This window comes from Cygnus olor, chromosome 13, assembly GCF_009769625.2.
Source record: "Cygnus olor isolate bCygOlo1 chromosome 13, bCygOlo1.pri.v2, whole genome shotgun sequence".
Classification (NCBI taxonomy): Eukaryota; Metazoa; Chordata; class Aves; order Anseriformes; family Anatidae; genus Cygnus; species Cygnus olor.
The window spans coordinates 18,711,003-18,732,914 of NC_049181.1; the positions used below are offsets into that span (position 1 = coordinate 18,711,003).

At 39.3% G+C, this 21,912-nt stretch overlaps 1 protein-coding gene across 5 annotated transcripts in view; it reads right to left on the reverse strand.

The window, feature by feature from the left end:
* COL4A5 (collagen type IV alpha 5 chain) overlaps positions 1–21,912 on the reverse strand; it is an 82,645-nt gene that overhangs the window by 23,908 nt on the left and 36,825 nt on the right. For 3 of the 5 annotated variants that reach the window (XM_040572620.1, XM_040572619.1, XM_040572617.1), the window contains exons 9-33: positions 20,859–20,939; positions 19,784–19,846; positions 19,252–19,287; positions 19,068–19,109; positions 18,867–18,959; positions 16,595–16,648; positions 16,432–16,488; positions 14,302–14,346; positions 14,148–14,201; positions 13,932–13,973; positions 13,320–13,452; positions 12,318–12,491; positions 11,093–11,176; positions 9,766–9,858; positions 9,117–9,187; positions 8,719–8,910; positions 8,106–8,274; positions 7,363–7,455; positions 7,167–7,271; positions 6,467–6,564; positions 6,049–6,199; positions 5,284–5,397; positions 2,370–2,378; positions 1,516–1,683; positions 576–665 (exon numbers count right to left, since the gene is read on the reverse strand). In XM_040572620.1, coding sequence (XP_040428554.1) covers positions 576–665; positions 1,516–1,683; positions 2,370–2,378; positions 5,284–5,397; positions 6,049–6,199; positions 6,467–6,564; positions 7,167–7,271; positions 7,363–7,455; positions 8,106–8,274; positions 8,719–8,910; positions 9,117–9,187; positions 9,766–9,858; positions 11,093–11,176; positions 12,318–12,491; positions 13,320–13,452; positions 13,932–13,973; positions 14,148–14,201; positions 14,302–14,346; positions 16,432–16,488; positions 16,595–16,648; positions 18,867–18,959; positions 19,068–19,109; positions 19,252–19,287; positions 19,784–19,846; positions 20,859–20,939 — 2,311 coding nt within the window. The remainder of the gene's footprint in view (positions 1–575; positions 666–1,515; positions 1,684–2,369; positions 2,379–5,283; positions 5,398–6,048; positions 6,200–6,466; positions 6,565–7,166; positions 7,272–7,362; positions 7,456–8,105; positions 8,275–8,718; positions 8,911–9,116; positions 9,188–9,765; positions 9,859–11,092; positions 11,177–12,317; positions 12,492–13,319; positions 13,453–13,931; positions 13,974–14,147; positions 14,202–14,301; positions 14,347–16,431; positions 16,489–16,594; positions 16,649–18,866; positions 18,960–19,067; positions 19,110–19,251; positions 19,288–19,783; positions 19,847–20,858; positions 20,940–21,912) is intronic. The other 2 variants (XM_040572622.1, XM_040572618.1) reach the window with 1 other exon arrangement.

The following is a 21,912-nucleotide window of genomic DNA, read 5'->3' on the forward strand; positions in this document are numbered from 1 at the left end:
CAGAGGAAACAGCTGTGTGTGACCCTCATTGAGAGAGCTCCAAGAGCTCCACCACACTGTACCAATAGAACAGAGGAGTTGCAATGGCTACAGCAACTTTGGATTCACAGCCTCCTTGTTCTGTGGAAATGACTTTTCTCTTTTTTTTTTTTTTTTTTAAACCACACTCCTCCAAAATTCATCTCCAAAAAGTGGGTTGGAAGAATGTAGCCAGAACTCACTTCTCTGTGATGCTCACTGACCTGATTGGGAATAACTCCATAACCAAAAGCTATCAATTTTCTTCTTTCTGCTACTTGAGCAGACTTTACAACATATTTCAGAAATATTGCTCTACTTGGGCACCATCAATCCAAAGACAACATTTTTTAAATAGCTAACATTGCATGACATCAATTAAAAAAAAAGTGACAATGCTATGGGTTAAAACTGCAAAGCAATTCTGAACATCAGTACTGTCGAGAAGATAGTGCCTGTGGATCCCAGTAATTAATTGTAGATATTAGCATTATGAAGCTTTTTTCCACATAGGACATTCTGCATTCTCTTCACTGTAAAAATAAAACAAACATTACCTTTTGAGCCAGGAAGGCCATTTCTTCCAGGAGTTCCTGGGGGCCCTGGAGGCCCAGGGGCTCCCATGACACCCATCTCACCTTTGGCACCTGAACACATTGAATCACCATTGTCATTCTGCATCATTATGCTATTATTAAACAGGCATATAGAACCCAAACTATGTTTTAAGGAAATTATAAACACTCAATTCTTCATTGATCTAAATCAGAAAGAATACTCAAAAATGTTACCAATTTTTCCACAGTTAAGTCCTGGGAAGAAAATCGGCAGCGCAGTGATCATTTCAGTAAAAAGCATATTTATACCTCCATAAATTTGGTCCACTGGTTTGGAAAAATAAATACTTGCTTGAAAGCAAACTTGAATTTATTGAAAGCCAAAAGGACAACTACACATACAGTACTTTTAGAACCTTTTATATGACCCCTTTATCCAAAGACAGATTCTCAAAACTCAATTTTGAGATTTCCCGTCCAGAGGGAGAAACAGACTGCTATAACTGAAAACACTAACACAAAGAATAAGGAAATGAGTATTTAAAACTATGTGCTGGATCCAATTGATAGCATTTCTCATAACTTCCTTTAAACAAATTTGAATTTTAAGTTGTAGCATTAACTGGAAAACTATCACAAAATAAACTAGGAAGTTGTTATAATGAAGATGATCATCAAAGTCATATTTGAAAGTTATGAAACAATAACATGGAGAATACATGTATCAAGTTAGAGAGAAGAGTGGAAAGGTGACAAGGATTTTAATGCAAGAAATCATAATTAAAAAAAGCAACTATGAAATTTACTAGTTAGATGTATCTAACTTTAAGTGAATAGAATAAACATTGAAGCTCTCTAAGCTGAAATGTCCAAGCATAAAGAACATCCACCTATAACTAGACTTTGTTTTTTGTCCACAGGTAAAAAAATGGGAACTCACCTGGAAATCCAGGAATGCCATCCCGGCCCGGTGGTCCAGGTGAACCCTGAGGTCCTGGGAGACCAGGGGGTCCTGGATAGCCTGGGGTTCCTTGGTCACCTGGAGGGCCAGGAACATCAAAGCCTGGAGGACCTGGATCTCCTTTCTCACCTGGAACACCTTGCAACCCTAGACAACATTGTTAAAACACAATCTTTTAGCAAAAATTAAGGCAAAACTGAAATCTCTCTCTCTCTGGACATGGTACTGTACAAACAGACAAGTTTTATCTGCAGTACATTCCTAGCACTGATGAAAATCTTGCAATTCTTCTAAAACCATTTATTTTTTAATTATGTCTCAGGCATTAAAGGCCATGTTCTCCTGAAGCTTCTCTTGAAGAGAAGCATTACTAAAATTTTACCAAACTGTAGCAAGTGCAGTTGAATAAATTCTCAAAAGGAAAAGAACAACTATCTTCATTAACCATTTAAGTCTGGTTAATAAAATAAAAAGCCAAGATTGATTAGTCTGGTTTGTATTTTGTCATTAAGTATAGAGAGATTCTTATATATTTCCATTAATGATTCCATTTTATAGCATTCTAAGACAACATCAGCTCAATATTTATGAAGGCTAGCATTCTGCATTGCATTACATTTCTCTGAGTGAAAAATATGAATTATCAAAATATGCTCAACATTGTTTAATACTAATGATACTGAGCTCGAGATGCTGCTGAAGCAAGTGGGAAGCTTGCTTCCCTCCAGTGCACTGTATCAGTGATGGTACTCATTCTTGAAAGGTAGCAGACAAAAACTGATTTTTCTTAAATCTGAAGCTAAGAAAAGGCTTTGGTAAAGAAACCGCAGTACCTGGGGGACCTGAGGTTCAAAAGTCAATGAGTTAGAGCTCATCAGGAAGTTGAGACAGGTAGCAGTAAGGAGTTGTAATAGCCGTTAAGTTAGGAAACAAAATAAAGCACATACAGATTAGAAAAAAAGGCAAACAAAAACTAAAACACTACCCTAAAGTTGCTGAAAACAAAAATACAAAAGTACAAAGAATACGACACTAATGCAGTAAGAGAAACCAGACTGTAAGGAAACTTGGGGGGTCTTATTCAAAGCGCAGCCACCATTGTACACAGAAACAAAAAACCAAGTGAGGTATTTTCAAATATTGATGAAACATTCTTTGAAAAATTGGATTATTCCCTCTCCTTTTCTAGCCCTCTTCACAACCGGGGAACAAGATTCTTCTGAACTCTTACAAGAAATTGTAGCAGACACTGGCTTGGACACCTTTTGAACAGTAGAGTACATCCTACCAGTTAGCTTCTTGTTGATCTGCATTGTATGCCTGTAAAACCCTTCAAATAGGGACTTTCAAAAAGATACTTCTACACACACACAAAACACTAAATATGTTTTTTCTTTGTTTGTTTGTTTTGTTTTCCCAGTCTTCTATTATTCAAATGTACATCTTTTTACTTGCAGAGATGGTATATTGCATGTTACATGCCCTAGATAATGTACTGGGATTATGACATTATGCCAAAACCTCATAAATAACCACAAGGAAGTATTGCTCTAACAGATGGGGTCCCCCATTCTCAATGGCATGAACAAACTTAGAAGTGATGTTTTGATGTGCTTTTTGCATGCGAAAAAGGCAGATCAAGTTTTCTTGACTGCGTAGGCTGTAGACTTGTATTTGTTAATTATAAGCATGCTCCCCTTTGGCAGCTGCTTACCACTGCATTAAACTATGGTGTCATGTGCCTGGAACTGCTTATTTTGCAGAGAAAAAACAATACCAGAGGATGGATAGGGATTGTACGTGTTGTGTTTAAATGGGTCTCTATCAGCAAATTGAAAAAAAAAGTCAAAATAACATTTACCCCAGTAGTAGAACAAACTCAGTAACTAGCACAATGAAGATACTTAGCAAATATAAATTCATTCTGATTGAATTTCTGGTTTTCAAAAGTCTGACCATATCACAATTGGAATAATATAGACAACACAATAAGTTCTAGAGGAATTTGCCACACGTTCAAAAAAAAAAAGAAGGCTGTTGAGTTACTGCAAATTATTTGAAGAGGTGGTGGTGCAGAGAAAGGAAAATTTGAACAAGGAAATCCTTTCAAGAGTTTTCCAAACTACCTGAAAAACAGACCCCCAGAAACATTATTCTACTGTTGTGTAAAGAAGCAGAATCAAAACAGAATTGTAAGACAAGAAGAAAGGGTTGGGATATAGGAATGGAAAGCACATTGTGCTGTCAAACGAAATAACGAGGACTACTCAAGTGGAGCTTCAGCCATGCACTAGATTTCAGAGCCACCATGCCATTAGTAGCCACAATGATTGGTCAGTACAAACATGAAGAGTGAAAATATAAGCAATTCAGCACACTGACTCTACTAGTAATTCTGCATTTGCCAAAACTGATATTTTGCAGAATAAATCAGTGATCACATGAAATCAAGCTCTGGCCAATACCTGAAAAGATGTTACAGGAAGATAAAAGAACATGCATAGGATGAAACATTCAAACTAATACCATACTAATACCTCTCCCCAGCAACACACACTTGAGTTGCCTTCTGTTTCCATTCAGCCTCAAAAGCAGCTTTAGGTTCAGGAGAGGTACAATAAGCACAGTAAGCCAGGTGAAGAACCTACCTGATGGCTCAGGAAACTTCTGTGCACATTTTTCAGACTCCTTCAGTCGATAGTTTTTTTTAACACTCAACACATTCAAGGCTTACTGATGCAGCAATCACACACATTCCTTTCCCAACCGGGAAACTAGTGGAAATAAATATATTAAGTATGATCCATGCTCTAGGTACTGGAGCAGAACTCAAACTCCATGGGGCCTATTTACTCCAATGCTTGCCTACCTTAAAGAGAAGCACTTTGCTGAATCTCAGCTTGCAGTGCATAAAGATCTGAGTAAGACCAGCCAATCTGTGATTCATGCTCTTAACAACTGACCATAATTTTTTCAACATGCACTGTGAACGATGCCAGCCCCCGTAGCGGCATCCAAACAAATACAAAAAGTGTATGTCACAGACATGCAATGTAAACAGTCATACAGGCACGGCAAGAACCAGATGGGTTTTGAAATGTTTCAGCAGTAGGTCGGCTTAAGTCCACAGAGAATGTTCTCACTAGTTGACAGCCATGCATTTGCAACATGAGGGGTTGGTGCACAGCAGGATCATTCACTGAGTGCAGGAAACAAGGAACTTCCCTAAATAAGCTTTGAGAATAGAACGATGTGCAAGCACTTGTACTCTTCGTGCACAGAGATGCAACAAGTTCCTATCTTCATTAGTCAGCAGTCATTTTAGATGAAATACAATCTACTTCCCTTCAGAGACAGCACAGACATCTAAGGGCAGCTTTCTTCCTTGTCTGTCCCCTCAAAACCTCTGCATAGACATTGTGCTACTGAACAATATTGTGATAAACACCTTCACAGAGATTTTACCACTACCTGTGCACAACACTTCCTAGAATCTCCGCTGAGGCTCTCTAGGTCTTCTCCAAAGCAGGCTTTTACACCCCTGAGACCTCTCTACATAATGCAAACAGCAGGACTGAATGTAATTTGGTAATAAACATGATGCACCAAGTTTTGCCCACTTAACTAGCAAGACAACCAAACCAACAGACAAACTTGCTATTTTTCTTTATCTGTTCAGTGAGACCTTAAGTGTCTGCTTGCTATATGCCAGAAATAACCCGAGGGTACAATTCATGTAAATTTTACCTGGTGGGCCAACAGGACCTGGAGGTCCCGGAGGTCCAGGTGGACCTTGTCCTCCGATGCCAGGGATGCCCGGTGGGCCTGGGAGTCCTGGTGGTCCGCTTGGTCCAGGGTCACCTAAAAGAACATGCTTTAGTTAGACAGTGAATTCAGTTCAGAAATGCTTGCTTACAGATGCAAAGTGAAGCCTGCACATGGTACTTGAAATCTTGTCTTTGCATGCAAGCAAATGTGGATCTGATACAGGAAAAGAAAACGCACTTCAGAGGTTATTTCTGCAAGCCAGAAATTTGTGCTCTCTCTCTCTGGACTGCATGCAGTTTACATTTCTAGACTACACAGAGACGGAGTTTTACATCACAATCCCCATTAACTCAACAGATGCTCTCTAGCACACCAGATATACTCTGCAGTGTAATACAGATAATGATTAACAGTAGGAATTCACGCATTGCTAACGCACAGTGCTTCTACTTGCAGAGTATCAAAACAACTAATTATCCTATTGGAAAAGTTTTACCCCCCCCCCTCACCCCATAATATTTGACGCTAGATAACAGACTTTCACATACTAACCCACAAACTGGCATCTACTCCCTTGCTTTTTTTTTTTCCTTTTGAGAGCACAAGTTTCCATTTACACAGGGGTGTGTGCTTTGGAAAAACGGACCCTGAAGTAATTGTATTACTTGTATTTAACTGCCATGTGACTCCCACTTCATCTACAGTTTTAAAAGTTCAACAGAGAACAGAAAGACTCCACCATACCTTTGGGCCCTGGAGTTCCATCAAAACCTGCCCGTCCTGGAAGACCAGGGTTTCCTGGGAAGCCAGGATCACCTTTGGGTCCTTGAACTCCTTTTATGCCTGGTGGTCCTGGGGGTCCAGGTGGTCCTGGAACTCCAAATCCACGATCCCCCTGTTGATTAGAATCAACGCATTTTAAAAAGGGAAAGGTTCTGAGTTTAGCCTCTCCCAAAAATGTTAGAGCAGCAAAGAAAAAATGCCCATAGTCTTAAGAGTTGCATTTCTTTTTCCTACCCTCATTCAAACCCCAAATAGAGAATGTGACTTCCCCACCATCAAAAGCTGACAACAAGCGGTGAAAAACTCCCTACTGACTTCACACTAATGCAAAAAAACTTCCAAGAAAATTAAATTTTATATTAAACAAGCAAGCACAGACCTTCTGGCCTGGGAAACCAGGTGGTCCAGGGGGTCCATCTAGACCAGGTCGACCTGGAGTTCCTGGAGCTCCGGGGGGGCCTGGGGTTCCTGGGAAACCTACATGTGACATGGAGGTTAGGGCAGCAGAAGAGAGGACAATAGAGAACATTAGAACAACTCTTCCAGAAATGTTCAGGGATCATGAAAAGCAATCTGAGTAGTAGTTTTTTGTTAGCTCAAGCATACGTGGGGGGTACCCATTTGGCTGAGAAAGCTTTGAGTATGCAGTGTATCCCACAGAGAACCTCTGGGACTCTACTTAGAGGAGGGCACTTCCCTTTCTGCGTGCTCTAACAAAAATTACAAACAATTCACATCAGAAACAATACAATTTTGAGAGAGCATTTGGAAATCAATTATCAATAATGAGTCAAGCTCAAATGTTCATAATTTCTCCAAGTTCTTCCCATTGGCTTTTGTATCCTGGGATTACTGAAAAATGTAAGCTATCATAAAATGGAGTACAGTCAACAGAGGAATGAGAATTCAGCATAGGTTTTTTTTCCTGATATTTCTGAAAGTCTAAATATGTATGAATTCAAGACAAACATTTTTAAAAGGATTCTTGATATGAATTAACTACAACAATGTGGAGAGGCACAACCCTCAACGTCCCCTTTCTCAGCTGGTACAATACAGCAACATGGCTGCAAACATACCTTTTGGGCCTGGTGGCCCTGGAAGTCCGATGCCAGGAATACCTGGCTCTCCTTTTGCACCTGGGATGCCTGACAACCCTCGCTGACCTGGCTGACCAGGATCCCCTGTAAAAAGAAGAAAATCAACTGAGTTAATCAAGAGCCAGCCAGAATAAAAAGCTCCTGGAACTCCATGGTTATCTAGTTGCTGCTTTACCTGGAAGACCTGGGTCACCATTTCTTCCTGGAGGACCAGGGGGGCCAGGAACTCCTGGTTCTGTAATAGTCTGACCAGGTTCACCTTTCGGACCTGAAGCAGAGAAGAGGAAATATGTATCCGTCAAAGGGAGTTTATTTTTTGTAATTCTCTGAAGAGAAAGAAAAGTTGCTAGCCACATCCCAAGCTTACAAAGAACTTAAAGACCAGAAAGAAAAGGCAGTATGCTATCTGCCCCTAAGCCCCATATAGGCTTAGAAATACAATTTATGTAAGAGCTTTCTTGAAAGATCATTTTTTAGCTTCCTCCAAGGTACCCTCACGTAAATAGTATTTTCCATAGCTGACATCAGTACAACTTGATAAGGATCTGTACAGTTGACAACAAAGTAACAAAAGCAAACTCGTTCAAAGCAAACCCTTGTTTTCAAAAAGTTGTAGATGCACCATAATTAAGCATAAACCAGGTAGTAGTTACAGTGCATTTCCACTATAGTCAATCAAGATAAGCTTCTCCAGATGTCAGAGCAGAAGGGCAAGTCAAATGGCTACAGTAACATATACAAATTCTGCTCAGTTTGCAGCTCTGTGGTTCAGTTCAGTAAGGGAGCTTCCAAACGCTAGGTCTTGCACTGCCTTTGGGAGAAGCTTAAAAGCAGCATTTTCTTCTGAAAGCTACCCAGAGCCAATGGAAAAAAACTTGATCATACATTTTTTGTTCAAGAGCAAAGAGACTAACTTACCAGGAACTCCAGGAGGCCCTGGGCGACCTGATACACCTTGGATGCCCTTTTCACCAGGTGAGCCTTGTGGACCAAAACCAGGAGGTCCAGGAAGTCCCTTGTCTCCAGGAAGACCTGGTATTCCTGGGTCACCTGGAATTCCCATTTCTCCTTTGAATGCAACACTGCCCTGAAAAAAGGAAGAGCAAGATGAGAAAGAGGAACACATTTACTAGTGGAGGAACAAAGAGCTTCATTAGTTCTGTTTTGAAACTCTTTGCAACTTTCATCCTTCTAACCCTCAAGGCCATTAGCTGTCTGCATCTTATTAACATGGTAGAGATAAGGTCTAAACCTAATTAATTCCTCACACCATATAGGCGAAATACAGAGAATGGCAGAAGGGACCATCTGACTCTATCCTAGAGAAGTCTCAGCTTATTTTTAGTCACTGACAGGTGGCAGGGACTACTCTGTACATTATCACTAGATTAGCATATACTGAAGAGAATTATTGAGTTAGTCACATTCAGAAAAAAATGTATTTACCATCCTCTTATCTGCACTATCCCAAACTCATCCAAGACTTCCCAAAACATTTGTCCCATCAAACATAGCATAAAATGGAACTCACGGGTTCCCCCTTAGGGCCAGGCAGACCTGGCAATCCATCTCGTCCAGGAGTACCATCTATACCAGGAAGACCTGGAGGTCCTGGGAAGCCAGGGTCTCCTTTGTCACCTTTCATTTTTGGAGAAGTCAGGACATCCCCTGGGTCTCCTTTAGGACCAGGTCTTCCAGGAGCACCTGGGGGCCCTGGGAATCCCTGAGAGGAAAAGAAAATACTTAGTTTTCCTTTCAGCTCCTCTCTGAGGTTGGTACAATATAGTAATTATGCATTCAAGCCAGCTAAGGGACAAAAAAGAAGTATTCATACAAGACAAGTATTTGTACCTATTGTATGCATCTCTACCAAATATATAAGACAAATGACATACTGTTTTCCCAACAAAACATAACAGCACCACTTACTGGTGGCCCTACAAGGCCAGTTAATCCTGGAAGCCCCTTTTCACCTTTTGGTCCAGGAAAACCAGGAGAACCTGAGTAGTGTAGAAAAAGATAAAACGTAAAACTATAGAACCTGTAAATACCAAACATACTGATTCTACAAGATAATATGTAAGTTGTTTTAAAACCAGGCAAGGTTTAGCAAGTGTTTCTGGAAAACTTAATTTTACTTGGGCAGAACAAAATTTGTAACTCTAAGTTAAATCAGTAGTGTCCAAAAATGTCCCACTTAGAAAGCTCCATCTCCTCTATCATTTCAGGAATAGCAAGCAACAGAAATTAATTTTCCTCTTTCAGTTAAATCTACATCAAGCCATACACCGTCAATGGACAGAATGCTTGTAAGCCCATCTTTGATCAGATAATTTATTTTTGAAAGACCAAATTTTCAAAACTAAGTGCTTGTTTTACGTATGTGCAGTCTATTTCTTTATAACATTTCCCAGCTGGGCAAGATAGGACACGGACCACCTATATATCAGAGCTGTCAACTGTGCAACTGAATTTGCACACAATACACAATAAATTATTAGTGTTATACATAGATACTCAAACATGAAGGTAGCTTTATAGAATATATTAAGCAAAATAATGAAGACCATAGCCTTACCTGGACTACCTGGAGGTCCCGGTAGTCCTCTCTCCCCAGGAGGCCCAGATATTCCGGTTCCTATACAATTGAAGCATGTGTCTCCTTGATCACCTATGAAGAGTTGCATTAAAAAAGCATACTTGAGCATCTTTGAAAACATTAAAAATTCTAGCACAACAGCAACTGCTTTCTTGCTACTGGCCTGTAGTATCAAGTTCAAAGTGAATTTATGTAATTATATGATGTCTTAAATATTAGAAGGCTTCCCCCATGAAGGCCAAACTGAGGCTTTTTGGCTGCTAGGAGTCAGAGAACCAACAGTCAGATATGATTAGAATTTACTTAGGATTGTGCAGGATGAAACAAAACAGAACAGAACATATGCTTTCAATAATCAAGAACGAAACTGTGGATTCTTAGCAAAAGAGTCATCTTCCAAAGTAGGTATTTGATACTTTAAACTACAACTCTAAAACACATATACCCAAATCCTAAACTTTAAACTCCAAGAGTGCAAAATAAATATTGGGAATATCTCATTGACTTGACAGTAGGCTAAACATATACAATTAAAAAAAACAAAACACAGAAGGAACGGTTTCAAGAAGTTTAGGAATTTCATTCACATACAGGCATGTCATTTTATGACCTTTCTATGACATTCATCACTGCAGTATCTAAGCACTTCATTAAGGATAATTAACCCTTACAATCTCCAGGAAAAAAAAATACTTCTGTTTGAATAAAGTACAAAATCAAGATGCTCAAAGTCATCTAAGATGTCCATGGTTGAGCTAGGAAAAGATTCTCACTTACCCATATCAGCATCCTCATTGCAAGGTTGTCTTTTTGGAAACAAGGATACACATTAAAGATGTCTTTCTTTGCTTACCGAACAAACAGACAAACTCATTCTAGACTGACCAACTCAAATTATGAATGTTGCATTTATAATTTCAGTGTTGATTTCCATAAAAACTGTCAAAATTATCCATGAAGTATAACACTTTCTCACATGGAGCTGGCAATTACTGTTACAAATATATTTAGTTTCTATCCACCTGGAAGGTACTTATAAACCTGAAGCTCCATTTTACTTTAATCACAACCCATACTAGGCTTGCATTCAGATTGGTTATACCCTCGGTCACTTTGAGATTCCTGTGCTTGTACACCAGAGACTATCCTAAGCTCAAACAAAAAGATTTCTTGCTCAGAAACGTAAAACATCTGCACACAACCCTACTGGAAAGAGACACTATTCAACCTCATTTAATGCAGGCTACGTTCTTCAACAAGCTTTAACAAAAAGAGAAGAAAAAAAGCCATAGCCATGACACTGCACCTTTTTGGCCTCGCTCCCCTGTAAAGCCTTGTTGTCCTGGAATTCCTGGAGGACCTGGTGGTCCCTGCTCACATAACCCTTCTCCTAAGAAGCAGAAGTTTAATCATCAGTTTGTGTTAGACTGACAGCAGCACCAAATACATGTATTCAGGAAAAAAAAGTAGAGTATTTGCGTGTGTATATTCTAATATAAACACATGATCACGGACCAAACACTGTTGTAATTCAGACACTGGGCTGCTTACTAAAACCCATCTATGTAATCCAAACTCCAAAGAAAACAAATCAGTGGATATTATACAACAATCATCAGCTTAGTTTCACAACCTCCTTCCCACAGCCTGTCCATGTCCACCTCTACACTACATTTAGCTTAGGATCATGAAAACACACATACAAAATGTCATCAAATTGAGGGGAATTAAGATGCCAATGCCATCTAGACATTGGATTCCTCTCCAAACCACATTAGCCTATCTCCACCACAGCCTTCCAGTTCTCAATTCCATCTCCCATTTCCCACTTCCCTTATCCCAGATATGATCTAGAAGCTTTCACCCCAAGTGCCCACTCTTAAGCTAATTTTGTATGGTTTACACACTAGAATATTTATGAAATGAAACTGGAATTCTGTCAAAAGTTACTCCTCTGACTCTTCTGGTACCATAGCCCCTCCAAGCATTGATTAGATGGTATCACAAAAGCTAAGTTTATTCAAGAAAGCAAATTGGTTACCTCCTGCCTTATGTGTAAATTTTAATGTAATTTTCATTAGTTGGATCAAATTGGATTTAACATCAATTGGGAAAAATACTTAATTGTGTACAACTGGACCAGATCTGCCTGGCTCTGGAGAATTGTCATTACTGTGCGAGTTAGCACAAAGGTCCCGCAAGCCTGAAAAGATTTATCCTCCTCCAGTCTAGCTGAATCTCATTGATCAGTCAAGGCAGGGCTACTTGAGGTAGAAAGAAGCATGATAAAGCCAGACTGCAACTCACATTATTGAATTCAAAAATTCTGTAATCATCTTTATGGCTAGAGCTCTCCCACAAATGTCCTGATTTGCAATGGGAGTGACTTGGAGGACATATGAATAGCTTGGAAACTTGTGGGCTTCAGCAGCCGATAAACTACATCTCTGGAGGAAGAATTAACAACAACAAGAATGGATGTCAAAGCTATTCACTCTCTTCTCTTTTCTGTCTATATGATCATCACTCACCAGGAGGAACAGATGGTGCAGGTGGTCCCGGAGGACCTGGAGGTCCTGGAGGTCCCCGTGGTCCATCAAGTCCAGGCTGTCCAGGAATGGAAACACCAGGTAAACCTGGATCTCCCTTCTGTCCTCTCTCACCAGGTAAGCCAGGTAGGCCAGGAGGCCCAACAGTAGTGACCCCTACGATGGGAAGAACTTAGTTACTTGATAGCTCAAAGGTTTAAATTACCTTTTTTGTAAGGATGACAATGATAGATGATGAATAGCATGCTACAGATAAGGCTCTGTCTTTCTGTGTAAGTACATCATGATTTTTTTTATGGAATTAAAATCTACACGTTGATGTGCAGTTTGACACATGCACATTTTCTATTTGCAGAGATTTGTTTGAAAAATTGAGCTGAAATTCAACAACTAAGCAAACATTTTATGAAGAAAAAAAGGAAAAACAAACAAACCAAAAAAAACACAAAAAGACATATGAAAGGAAGGACTGATGGAAAAAAAACATTTAAAACATTTACATGCTGTAACATTACAGTCATAATATTCTTCTCTGTGCATATATAAGATAAATCCAGGTGTCATCATGCACTCCCATTGTAGACTCAGATCACCCCTTCCTTTGTTGCTGGACAATCTGCAGCAAAGATTAGATTTGATGGCCAGGTACCAGACTTCTGGTACACAGTACTTTCTCTGTACAATGCAATGGATAATGAGCCTTGTGGGTAACTGATATGACATAAATTAACTCTAAGACTGTTAAGCTAGGATGTTCGACAGCATTGATGATTAGCATCCTTTGTTCACCACAGCAGGGGTAATGAATGTTCAGAATTCCTCATATTATCCCCATGAGCAAAGTACATTTAGAAGTAGCTCTAAATAGTTTTGCCTTTACTTTCTGCTCAGTCCTTCTGTCAAAAGGAATGTGAAAAGACCATGAAGCTAAATATCCATTCATACATTTGAATATACAACTTATTTTAATGCTTACACTCCTACCTGGAGAACCCGGCAAGCCGGGTGGGCCTGGCCTACCAGAGAATCCACGCTCCCCTTTGGCTCCTGGGAGTCCTGGCAATCCTTTGCTACCTTTTGGTCCCACTGTTGCATCAATGCCTGGTCTTGAAATGACCTGTAAATGTTTCATGTTCATGTGAAACAGTTTGTTAATTACTAAGCCAAGAAAAGTCACTGAAAAGATAGAGATGTAAGGGAGGAAAAGTTCAACATACTTTGAACCTTATACTAATGACAAGATGCTTTTCCCACTCCACTGAATTACCTAGTAAAATTACAGCAAAAAGTACTTCCAATAGAAAGTACCTTTATTGCCAGGACAATATGGTTAGAAAAGGCTTCAGTGGAGCTGCCTCAATTTCTGCTGGTTTGAGGTAATAGTCTACCCTTGGTTTTGTAGCCTTGCAAATCCTAGAGCACAGGATCTATCTCAAAAGAAGGATATAATTATTTCTATTAGTGAGCATATGAAAACTTTGCTGGTGCTGTTAGTTTTTGTTTGTACCTGGAGATGTGACTCACTGTCACCCCAGAACTACGATGAGACACGCTGTCAACCAAATGCAGAGGGAAAAGAATGGAACAGGAACTTACACTTCCAGGGGGACCAGGAGGACCAGTGTCACCTTTTTCACCCTACAAATGAAATTAAGAGCATTTTTTACATTGCACATTAGAATACAAGATAATTATAGCAAATATTCCTCAACACTCTAGCAGCACAGGCAATGCAATTACTACTCAGCCAGAACTGAACTAAATGATGGCAGGTTTACAAGCTACTATAGCAATAATGACAACTCGGCATACCTTTTCGCCATCTCTTCCTGGAGCACCATTAACTCCAGGCCCACCAGGTAAACCCTTCAAGAAAGGAGAAAGATAATCACAATCAGATCTTCTCCATATCAGAAAAAAAGCTTGTAGGTAGTCTGCTGAGTTTAGAAATGTATGAGGTACTCACATCCCTACCAGGCTGACCAGGTTCTCCATCTTTGCCAGGCTTTCCCTTCAAAGACATAAATACGCATTGAAATAAAATGCTTCAAAAGTGAAGAATTTTTGTGGAAATAAAGTTACTTCCCATTTTTTAAGAAACTACACTTTCTCTAGAATGCAGTTCTTATGACATATACCTCAAAGATACTAACCAAGTAGAATCAACTGAGCTATGTGAAGTGAGGTTTTCTTTTTGAAAAACAGGGTATAAAAACATGACAAGTCTCAAAGAAACGTTGTGTGAATACAGCATGAAATGATCTTCAATTAACTAATTCCTTGCATTTAGTAATTCCCTTTATTTTAACATTAGAGAAGTCCTTTACTTGGAAAACAGAACACAGTATGTAATTAGGAAATTAGCACACTGTGGCCAGTGAAACTAAAACCAAACACGTCTGTGTTTGAATTTTAACTATCCCTTAAACTAAATGCAATTTTCTGAAGAACAGTATCAATAAAAATATAAAGTCCTATTCTGCTCAAAGCAAATTCTAAAAACATTTTTGCTGAACGGATTGGTCATTGCTACAATGAAAGTAGTGCAAGCTGCATTTTATTCCAGACCATCCGCTGGGTGAGACAAACAGAAGCCTGCTGTTAGCATTACAGAAGCAGTAAGAACGGGGGACACCTGGTGGAACTACACTAGGGATTGAGTTTCACCATAGTGACATGATTAACTCTCAGTCAAGGAGAAGTTGATAGCAAGACCAGACAGATCTAGTATACTATAATGTGATCTGTGAAGTCTTTAATATTTGTGATTATTTCTGATTCTCAAAAATAAACAAATTGAAATGTGTCTCAGCCATAAAACATAATATGAAACTCTAAAATCCAGTTTTAGAGTCACTTAACAGCAAAGCTGCATGTTAAATATGCAGCATTCAGAGTAATAAAGAAGAAAAATGTTGGTAAACAAACTTCCGGCAAAAAGCATCTGACATATCCATTTGGGATTTTTATCCTTTCCCATCTTTGCAAATTTATGTGGTTCCCAATTACTTTTGCAGAGGGAAGCAACTTGGAAAATACAATTCAAAATATAATGAGAATTTTGGCTTTGTAAATCTGCCTAATTTCTTATGTATATATGAGAAGGCAAATCAAAGCCTACCCAGAAATCTCAGCAATTAACAAGAATTTTATCTAGAACACTGGAGATTTTTCTTCTATGTTCTTTATTTCCTGTGGAAATTGGAAAACCTAATACCAGTATGTTTCTAAACCGTGTTTATATATTGTCCAATTAACCAGAGCAAGACCTGTGTCCTGGTTTTCAAAGAAGCCCATTATGTTGACATCAATATAGGTTCAGGAGCTATGAAAGTGAGAATACAGAATGCTTTGAACTGGTAGCAGCTTTTCTTTTCTTTGCCAGTCCAAACCATGTTATTTTCATTCTATTTCTTAACACCTCTGTAGTCTTCCTCAGCTTTCCTGAGCTGTGATATTCAAGGAAATTTAAATTTCAGGGTGGATTGAGTCTAGACAGGAACAGAGTGATTCATGCTGTTCCCAGATGCAGCTATCCTGACTCGTCCCCTCCCCAGTTAGTACATAAACAGAAGTAGTCACTTGAGAAGTGGCAAATGGACTTTTGGTCTTAATGCGATGTTCAAAGACTTGTTTTTGTGACTCACCTCACAAGCAAACCCACTGAGAATGAGTTTACATAGACCAGCTTAGAAATACAGCAATCTCATGCTGCTTGGTCAACCCAGTAAATAGCAAACTGAATGAAGACCCTCTCTAAAAGGAAACAGAAAACTGCTGCTTCAGCCAAGGAGTCCAACAACTTTGAAGCAGGTCTCCACATGTAACCAGATAACATAATTCAAATTAGTTTTCCATCCCCCCAGACTAAGATCTACATATAGATAATTCTATCAGAAAGCCCTGAGAGATCCAGAGCTAGAAGCATTACACCATGAACCAGATAGGTCATATATCAGGTTGCCAGGTTATGGGAAAAAAAACAAACAAGTTTCTTACCCAGAGGCTGAAGGCCTCACCTGATTTTAACATTTGTTTAATTCTCAGAGATAACATTGATTGGAAAGATAAACGTTTGGTTAAATAGACTACTTACTCTTTTGCCTGGTTCTCCTTGCTCACCTTTTTCACCTTTTACGCCACCGGGAAGACCCTGGACACACAAACATCATCTTAAACTGAGCCCATAAGCCTGAGTAGAATGAATTTACAGCTCTGATACAGATGAAACAAAAAAGAACTAGAAGAGAACTACTCACAGGAGGGCCTTGTGGCCCAGGAAGTCCTGGTGGGCCTGGATCACCTGGAATACCCTGTCAAGCATGAGAAAAGAAAAAGAAGATTAAGCCTCCACCACTCCCTAGTATCTCAGTTGATATATATATACACACATATGCATATATATATTCACACACACTTTAAAATAGATTTTTTTCTGTCATTTAGATTTCCAAGTACTATGACCAGTAAGGGATCATATCAATTCTTTATTTGTGCAGATCGTCAAGTGCAACTGTAAAGTTTATTAGCTGCTCATCCTGTTTGTTTAGATGATTCACTCCACTAGGACATAAATGCCTCCTGCGTGCACTGCAGCAGCTGGTTTGGTGGTCTGCAGCTGCTATACAATAATAAAAAGAAGGAAGAAAGAAAGGACAGATAGAACAAATGCCAGATCCTGCTGAAATTACAGGAGCAACAGTCATTAGATTGCTGGCAGTTGCTGAAGTTGTGAGGCCATTAGGAGTATGCTTGTCAGAAAAGTGTCAAAATCACTGTGTGAAAAAGTTAGGGTTTCCGTTTTGCCTTGTTACACCTACAAACAAGATAATAAAATCTCTTCAACATCAACCTAAACAAAAAGTTACAGGCTGTTGAATCCACAAAAGCTTTTTGTGCAGTCTTTTTTCCCTTCCACAACTCCTAGACTTATACAAGCCCATTCTTACACTTGATTTTTCAGTCATCAGAGGTCATAGGTGGAGATACACATCAGAACCTTCTGTGTGCTTCACAGAAACCTAAACATATGATTTTTTTTGCTCATTTTATACTACCAAGTATAACTTTTGTTGCAATATAAATAAGTCTTTAAACCTTGAAATCATTGTTAACGTTGGTCAAAGACAGTGTGCTCAGACTAAGTCTTATTGCTTTATAAGGAAACACAGCTAGAATGCTTTGATTTTGTACTTTTATATAACTTCATTTCAGCAGAATTAATCCTTCAGAGATCCCTGATGACACAGACGCATTAGTCTGACCCTTATAAAATCAGCTGCATTTTTGTTTCAACTATAGGGTGGTCAAAACATCACCTCTTGTCCTGCTAGCACTATACAGACATGCAATGCTCTTTACCTTCTCCCCTACCATTCAGTAACAAAAAAAGAGCCAAAACCAGGGACTGAGACCTTTCTAGGATGACTGCACATTGCAAATGTGCATCAGTGGACAGCTCTAGGGAACACCTTAGTGGTGCCTAATGTTCTTCTGAAAGGCAGGGTAACAAATGGTTTTGATAAAGATGAAGGACAGCAGAACAGTCCTACACCCCACCAACATAAAATATTGCTGCCCACCAAAGCTTCTCTCAGACACATTTCTCAAGATGAAAAGGTAGAAAGCAAGAAATTGACCCAAAAACAGATGGAGGAAACTAATAGTTTAAAGTTATGTAGGAGCTCAGTTACCACAGTGACGTTTGCAAAACAACCAGAGCATAAAAATGGCCACTCACCACTCTTGCCTCAAAATATCTACCTTAGTCCTTCTACTACTCAGGGTGGTATTTGAACATACCACAGAAGCTTCAAAGAAAAAATGAAATCCAGGCACCCATAACCCTGCTGGTGGTGTTCAGATTGTCTCTAACTTGAACCCAGAACCCAGTGAAGAAAAAAGGAAGAAATGTAGTAGTAACATTAAAAATGGCATTGTCCCAATGATGTTTTGGCACTTACAGGTGGCGAAGGACCCATACAAATCAAACCAACAGTTTGAGTCTACTGCCACAATATGGCTTGATATTACTTTTGAGAGGCCAGAAACAGGGAAAGCACTTTATTGAGACCACAAGAAAGAAAGATCTGGGGACATCACTAATAATAAAAATAATAATAAAAATAAGACAAAAGAAAAAAGAAATTGAGTTAAAACTTTTGAAAGGCTTCTTCACAATAGATGACAGAGCTGGTTAATTAGTGGGAATCAGAATCCTCACAGCTTTGAAAATCTCAGTTTGGGTGTTCCAAGGAATGAGAGCAGTTTAACTGCTTTTACTGTTACTACAAACTTCCTCTGAGACAGTTTGTTCTGCAGGACAGTTACTTTATTAAGAGAAGTAACTGAGCTAATGCAACTGGCATGCCTTCTATTAAAGGAAAACTACTCAGACTTGAAACATTCTGTACTTTAGGAAAAATAACTGAAGCTCTGTACAGTGAGCAGGACATGAGTATATGTGAGCCAAACCAAAGGAGGCTGCAGCTTGATCACATTCATCGCAGATGGGTACAGTTTCCCACTCACCTGATCTCCTTTCTGAAACTCAATGTCATTTGGTCTCTTCTGTTCTCCAATTTGTCCTGGTGGCCCTGGAGGTCCCTGAAGACCTTGTTCACCCTAATGTGCAAGACGACAGCAGTTTGCTACAGGCAGTACAAGCCAAAATAGCATGCATAAGTATTTTGAAAGTAATAACAAAAAATATCATCATGATCACCTACTCACTTTTTCACCTTTGGGTCCTTGGAAATTCAAACCCATATTACCCTGCAAGAAGCCAAACTTGTCAGACCTTAGAATTCACAAATGAACAAAAAACCAAACAAATGAAAACAACAACAACAAAAAAACACCAAAACAAACGACAAAACAAAGCCAACCACCACCATCAATGAAGGAAAGAAAATACCTTAGGTCCTGGTAGCCCTGGTGGACCAGGAGGTCCCTATTAAAAAAAAGAAAACAAAAGTCACTCTATTAAGCACTTTGCGTGTCCACTTTTATACCCATGTTGACAAGGCACATGGATATGCCTGCCTTTAAGTGCTGCTCTTCGTGCTACTAAACTTAATGGATAGATAAGAAACTAAGTGAGAGGTTCAAATACAATTAAATAGGTATTAAACATGAAAGGATTAAAAATACAAGTCTAAATAAGCTAAATCTTGATTCTTGATTTCACACTGATATGGAGTCTGCACAAAGATTTGATGATTTAAAGCAGAAAGAGCTCTGGGAACAGGCTGAGTGTTTTAAATGTATCACATTTAAACGTGCGCAGTAGCAGCTCCAGGGTCAACTGAGTGCATGGTTGCTACTGTATTCATACCAAGTCACAGTTACCAAAACCTCTGCACTTTGCCTATTTGCCTCTGAGGACATGAAACAAAGAAGCAACCGCCCCATTTAACATTTTAGGGGTAACAAGCTAAGAAACTTACTGTCAAACCTGGGGGCCCTGGAGGGCCAACTGGACCTGGTATTCCTGTGGAGCCGGGTGGGCCCTGTTGAAAAAGTGGAGGAGGCTATCAGAGAGGAACCTTATTACAAAAAAAAAAATAGCGGTCCAAATGCAAGACCTTCAAGGAAAAAAAGAACAACCCACAGCTGACATCCTATACACATCAAATCAAAGTTGCTGACCACTGACCTACCAATTTGTTCTTGATGAAAAGCCTAAAGGAGTGTGCGCTGTGCCAGGAGTGTTCTGCTCTCAACATCAATACATCTCTCTGGCTTGGATAAGGGAATACTTTTTTGTTTGTTTTGAACTACTTTTGCTCTTTCTTTCTCTTCAATGCACAGAGAGAACAACAAAAAACTTTGTATTTGTAATTCCTCCCAGCCAGAAACAGACAATAGGAAAGCACAGATCAGAGGAACAGAAATGCTAACAGGCTCAGTCTGGTCAGAATAGCCTGGGGCTTGCCTCTCTGTACCAGGAAATGGGAGTTTCTGGCTTCTCTCCAGTGCAGGCTGATAGACTCATTTTCTGCTCCCCTTGTTCTTACACTAAAGCAATGAATGGCTCAGTGGGGAAGCTCAGGGCCTGGAGTCACTAGCTGTTTTCACAGAAGACTGCTGGGAGAACAGAAACACTACTCAGGAGGTGCAACATGAGGAGAACAGCTGAGACATTGCCCTTTTTCCCACCATTGAAAATAGTGGCTGCAGCTCAAAAATGTAGATGTTACTTACTTTACCTCAGGGTAAGGAAGGGAAGGAAAATCCAGAATTGATACAGAGAATGTTTGAGAAGGGGTAACAGGAAAGAAAAACAGAGAAGCAAGACAGTAACCGAGTACTGCTGTTTGCTAGACGCTGCTTTCCTGAAAAGGGGACTTTTCTGGCCTCTGTGGGCCACCCTATTAAGAGAAGCACTTTCCCTCAAGTCATAAACTAGAGGTACATTAAAAATAACCCTAGCACCAAATTTTCCAATTGTGCTGTAATTGAAATACTCTTCATTGCATCTCTTTGGCAGAACACAATTCAGTAGTACTTTACACAACTTACAGGTATCCCTGGAAGACCTGGAAAACCTGGGTCGCCCTTCTGTCCTGGCAGCAAAGATGTAATTATTTCACCTGCTTCACCCTAGAAGAAAAACAGCTGGCTTTAATTACTAGCACTTTCAACAAATCTTTATCACCATTCTGACTCCAAAGAATGCAAACAGTGGCTCTTAAAACTGATAGACTCAGAGTTATCCTATACCCTAGCAGTACTTACAATTTAAGCATTAGATTCTTCAAAGAAATAACTCTTTTAAAGAGGGAGATCCTTGCATATTTGAAGGATTCTCTAAATAGCTAAACTACCAACTGTTAAGAACTCATTTTGTGCGTACAAATATATCAGCATGGATCTAAATTCCAAAAGACTATGGGGGACTGAAATACAAATGCTTCAGAAAGAGATATTCTAGCTCCATGTGAAAGCAACAGATAGGACATGACAGAAGAAAGGCTTTCAGCTTCTTCCAGTGTCCCACCTCATGAGATTAATATTGAGTATGTTATAATAGTCATGCTTCATGAGCTAAAATTAAAGTATAATTTGTTACCAATTTCAAGGAATATCTTTTCTTTTCGAAGTGTTGTGAACAGCTTGCATTTTAGTATCTTCACAAAGAAAGCGGCTGAGAAGAACAATTCAGCTTAAGATTCATCATTTCCTGGCACCAACACGTTATGCTATCCTTTCAGGAGTTTATTGGAATAACTCTGTAGGTCAAGCTTCTTTTTAAATAGCTTTGAACTGAAACTAATGTTTTGACCCATGCTCAAACCAGGTCAAGGCTACAAAAACAAAACACAACACCAGACTTAAAAAGAGTCCTTAAGGTCCAAAATCAGAGTATGAGACTATTTACACTAGGAAACAAAAAGTCATCTACATAAGTAATCTATACAGTAGGAGCACATTTTCAGAAGGAATGTAAAATGTTGCACTACTCCCTTCATTGAATATTTTTAGTCACTACTGCTCAATCTCTAATAGCATTACTGAGCATGCACAGGTAGACTACTAGAGCATTTCGGTGTTGGTAGCATTTTTCTAACTTGAT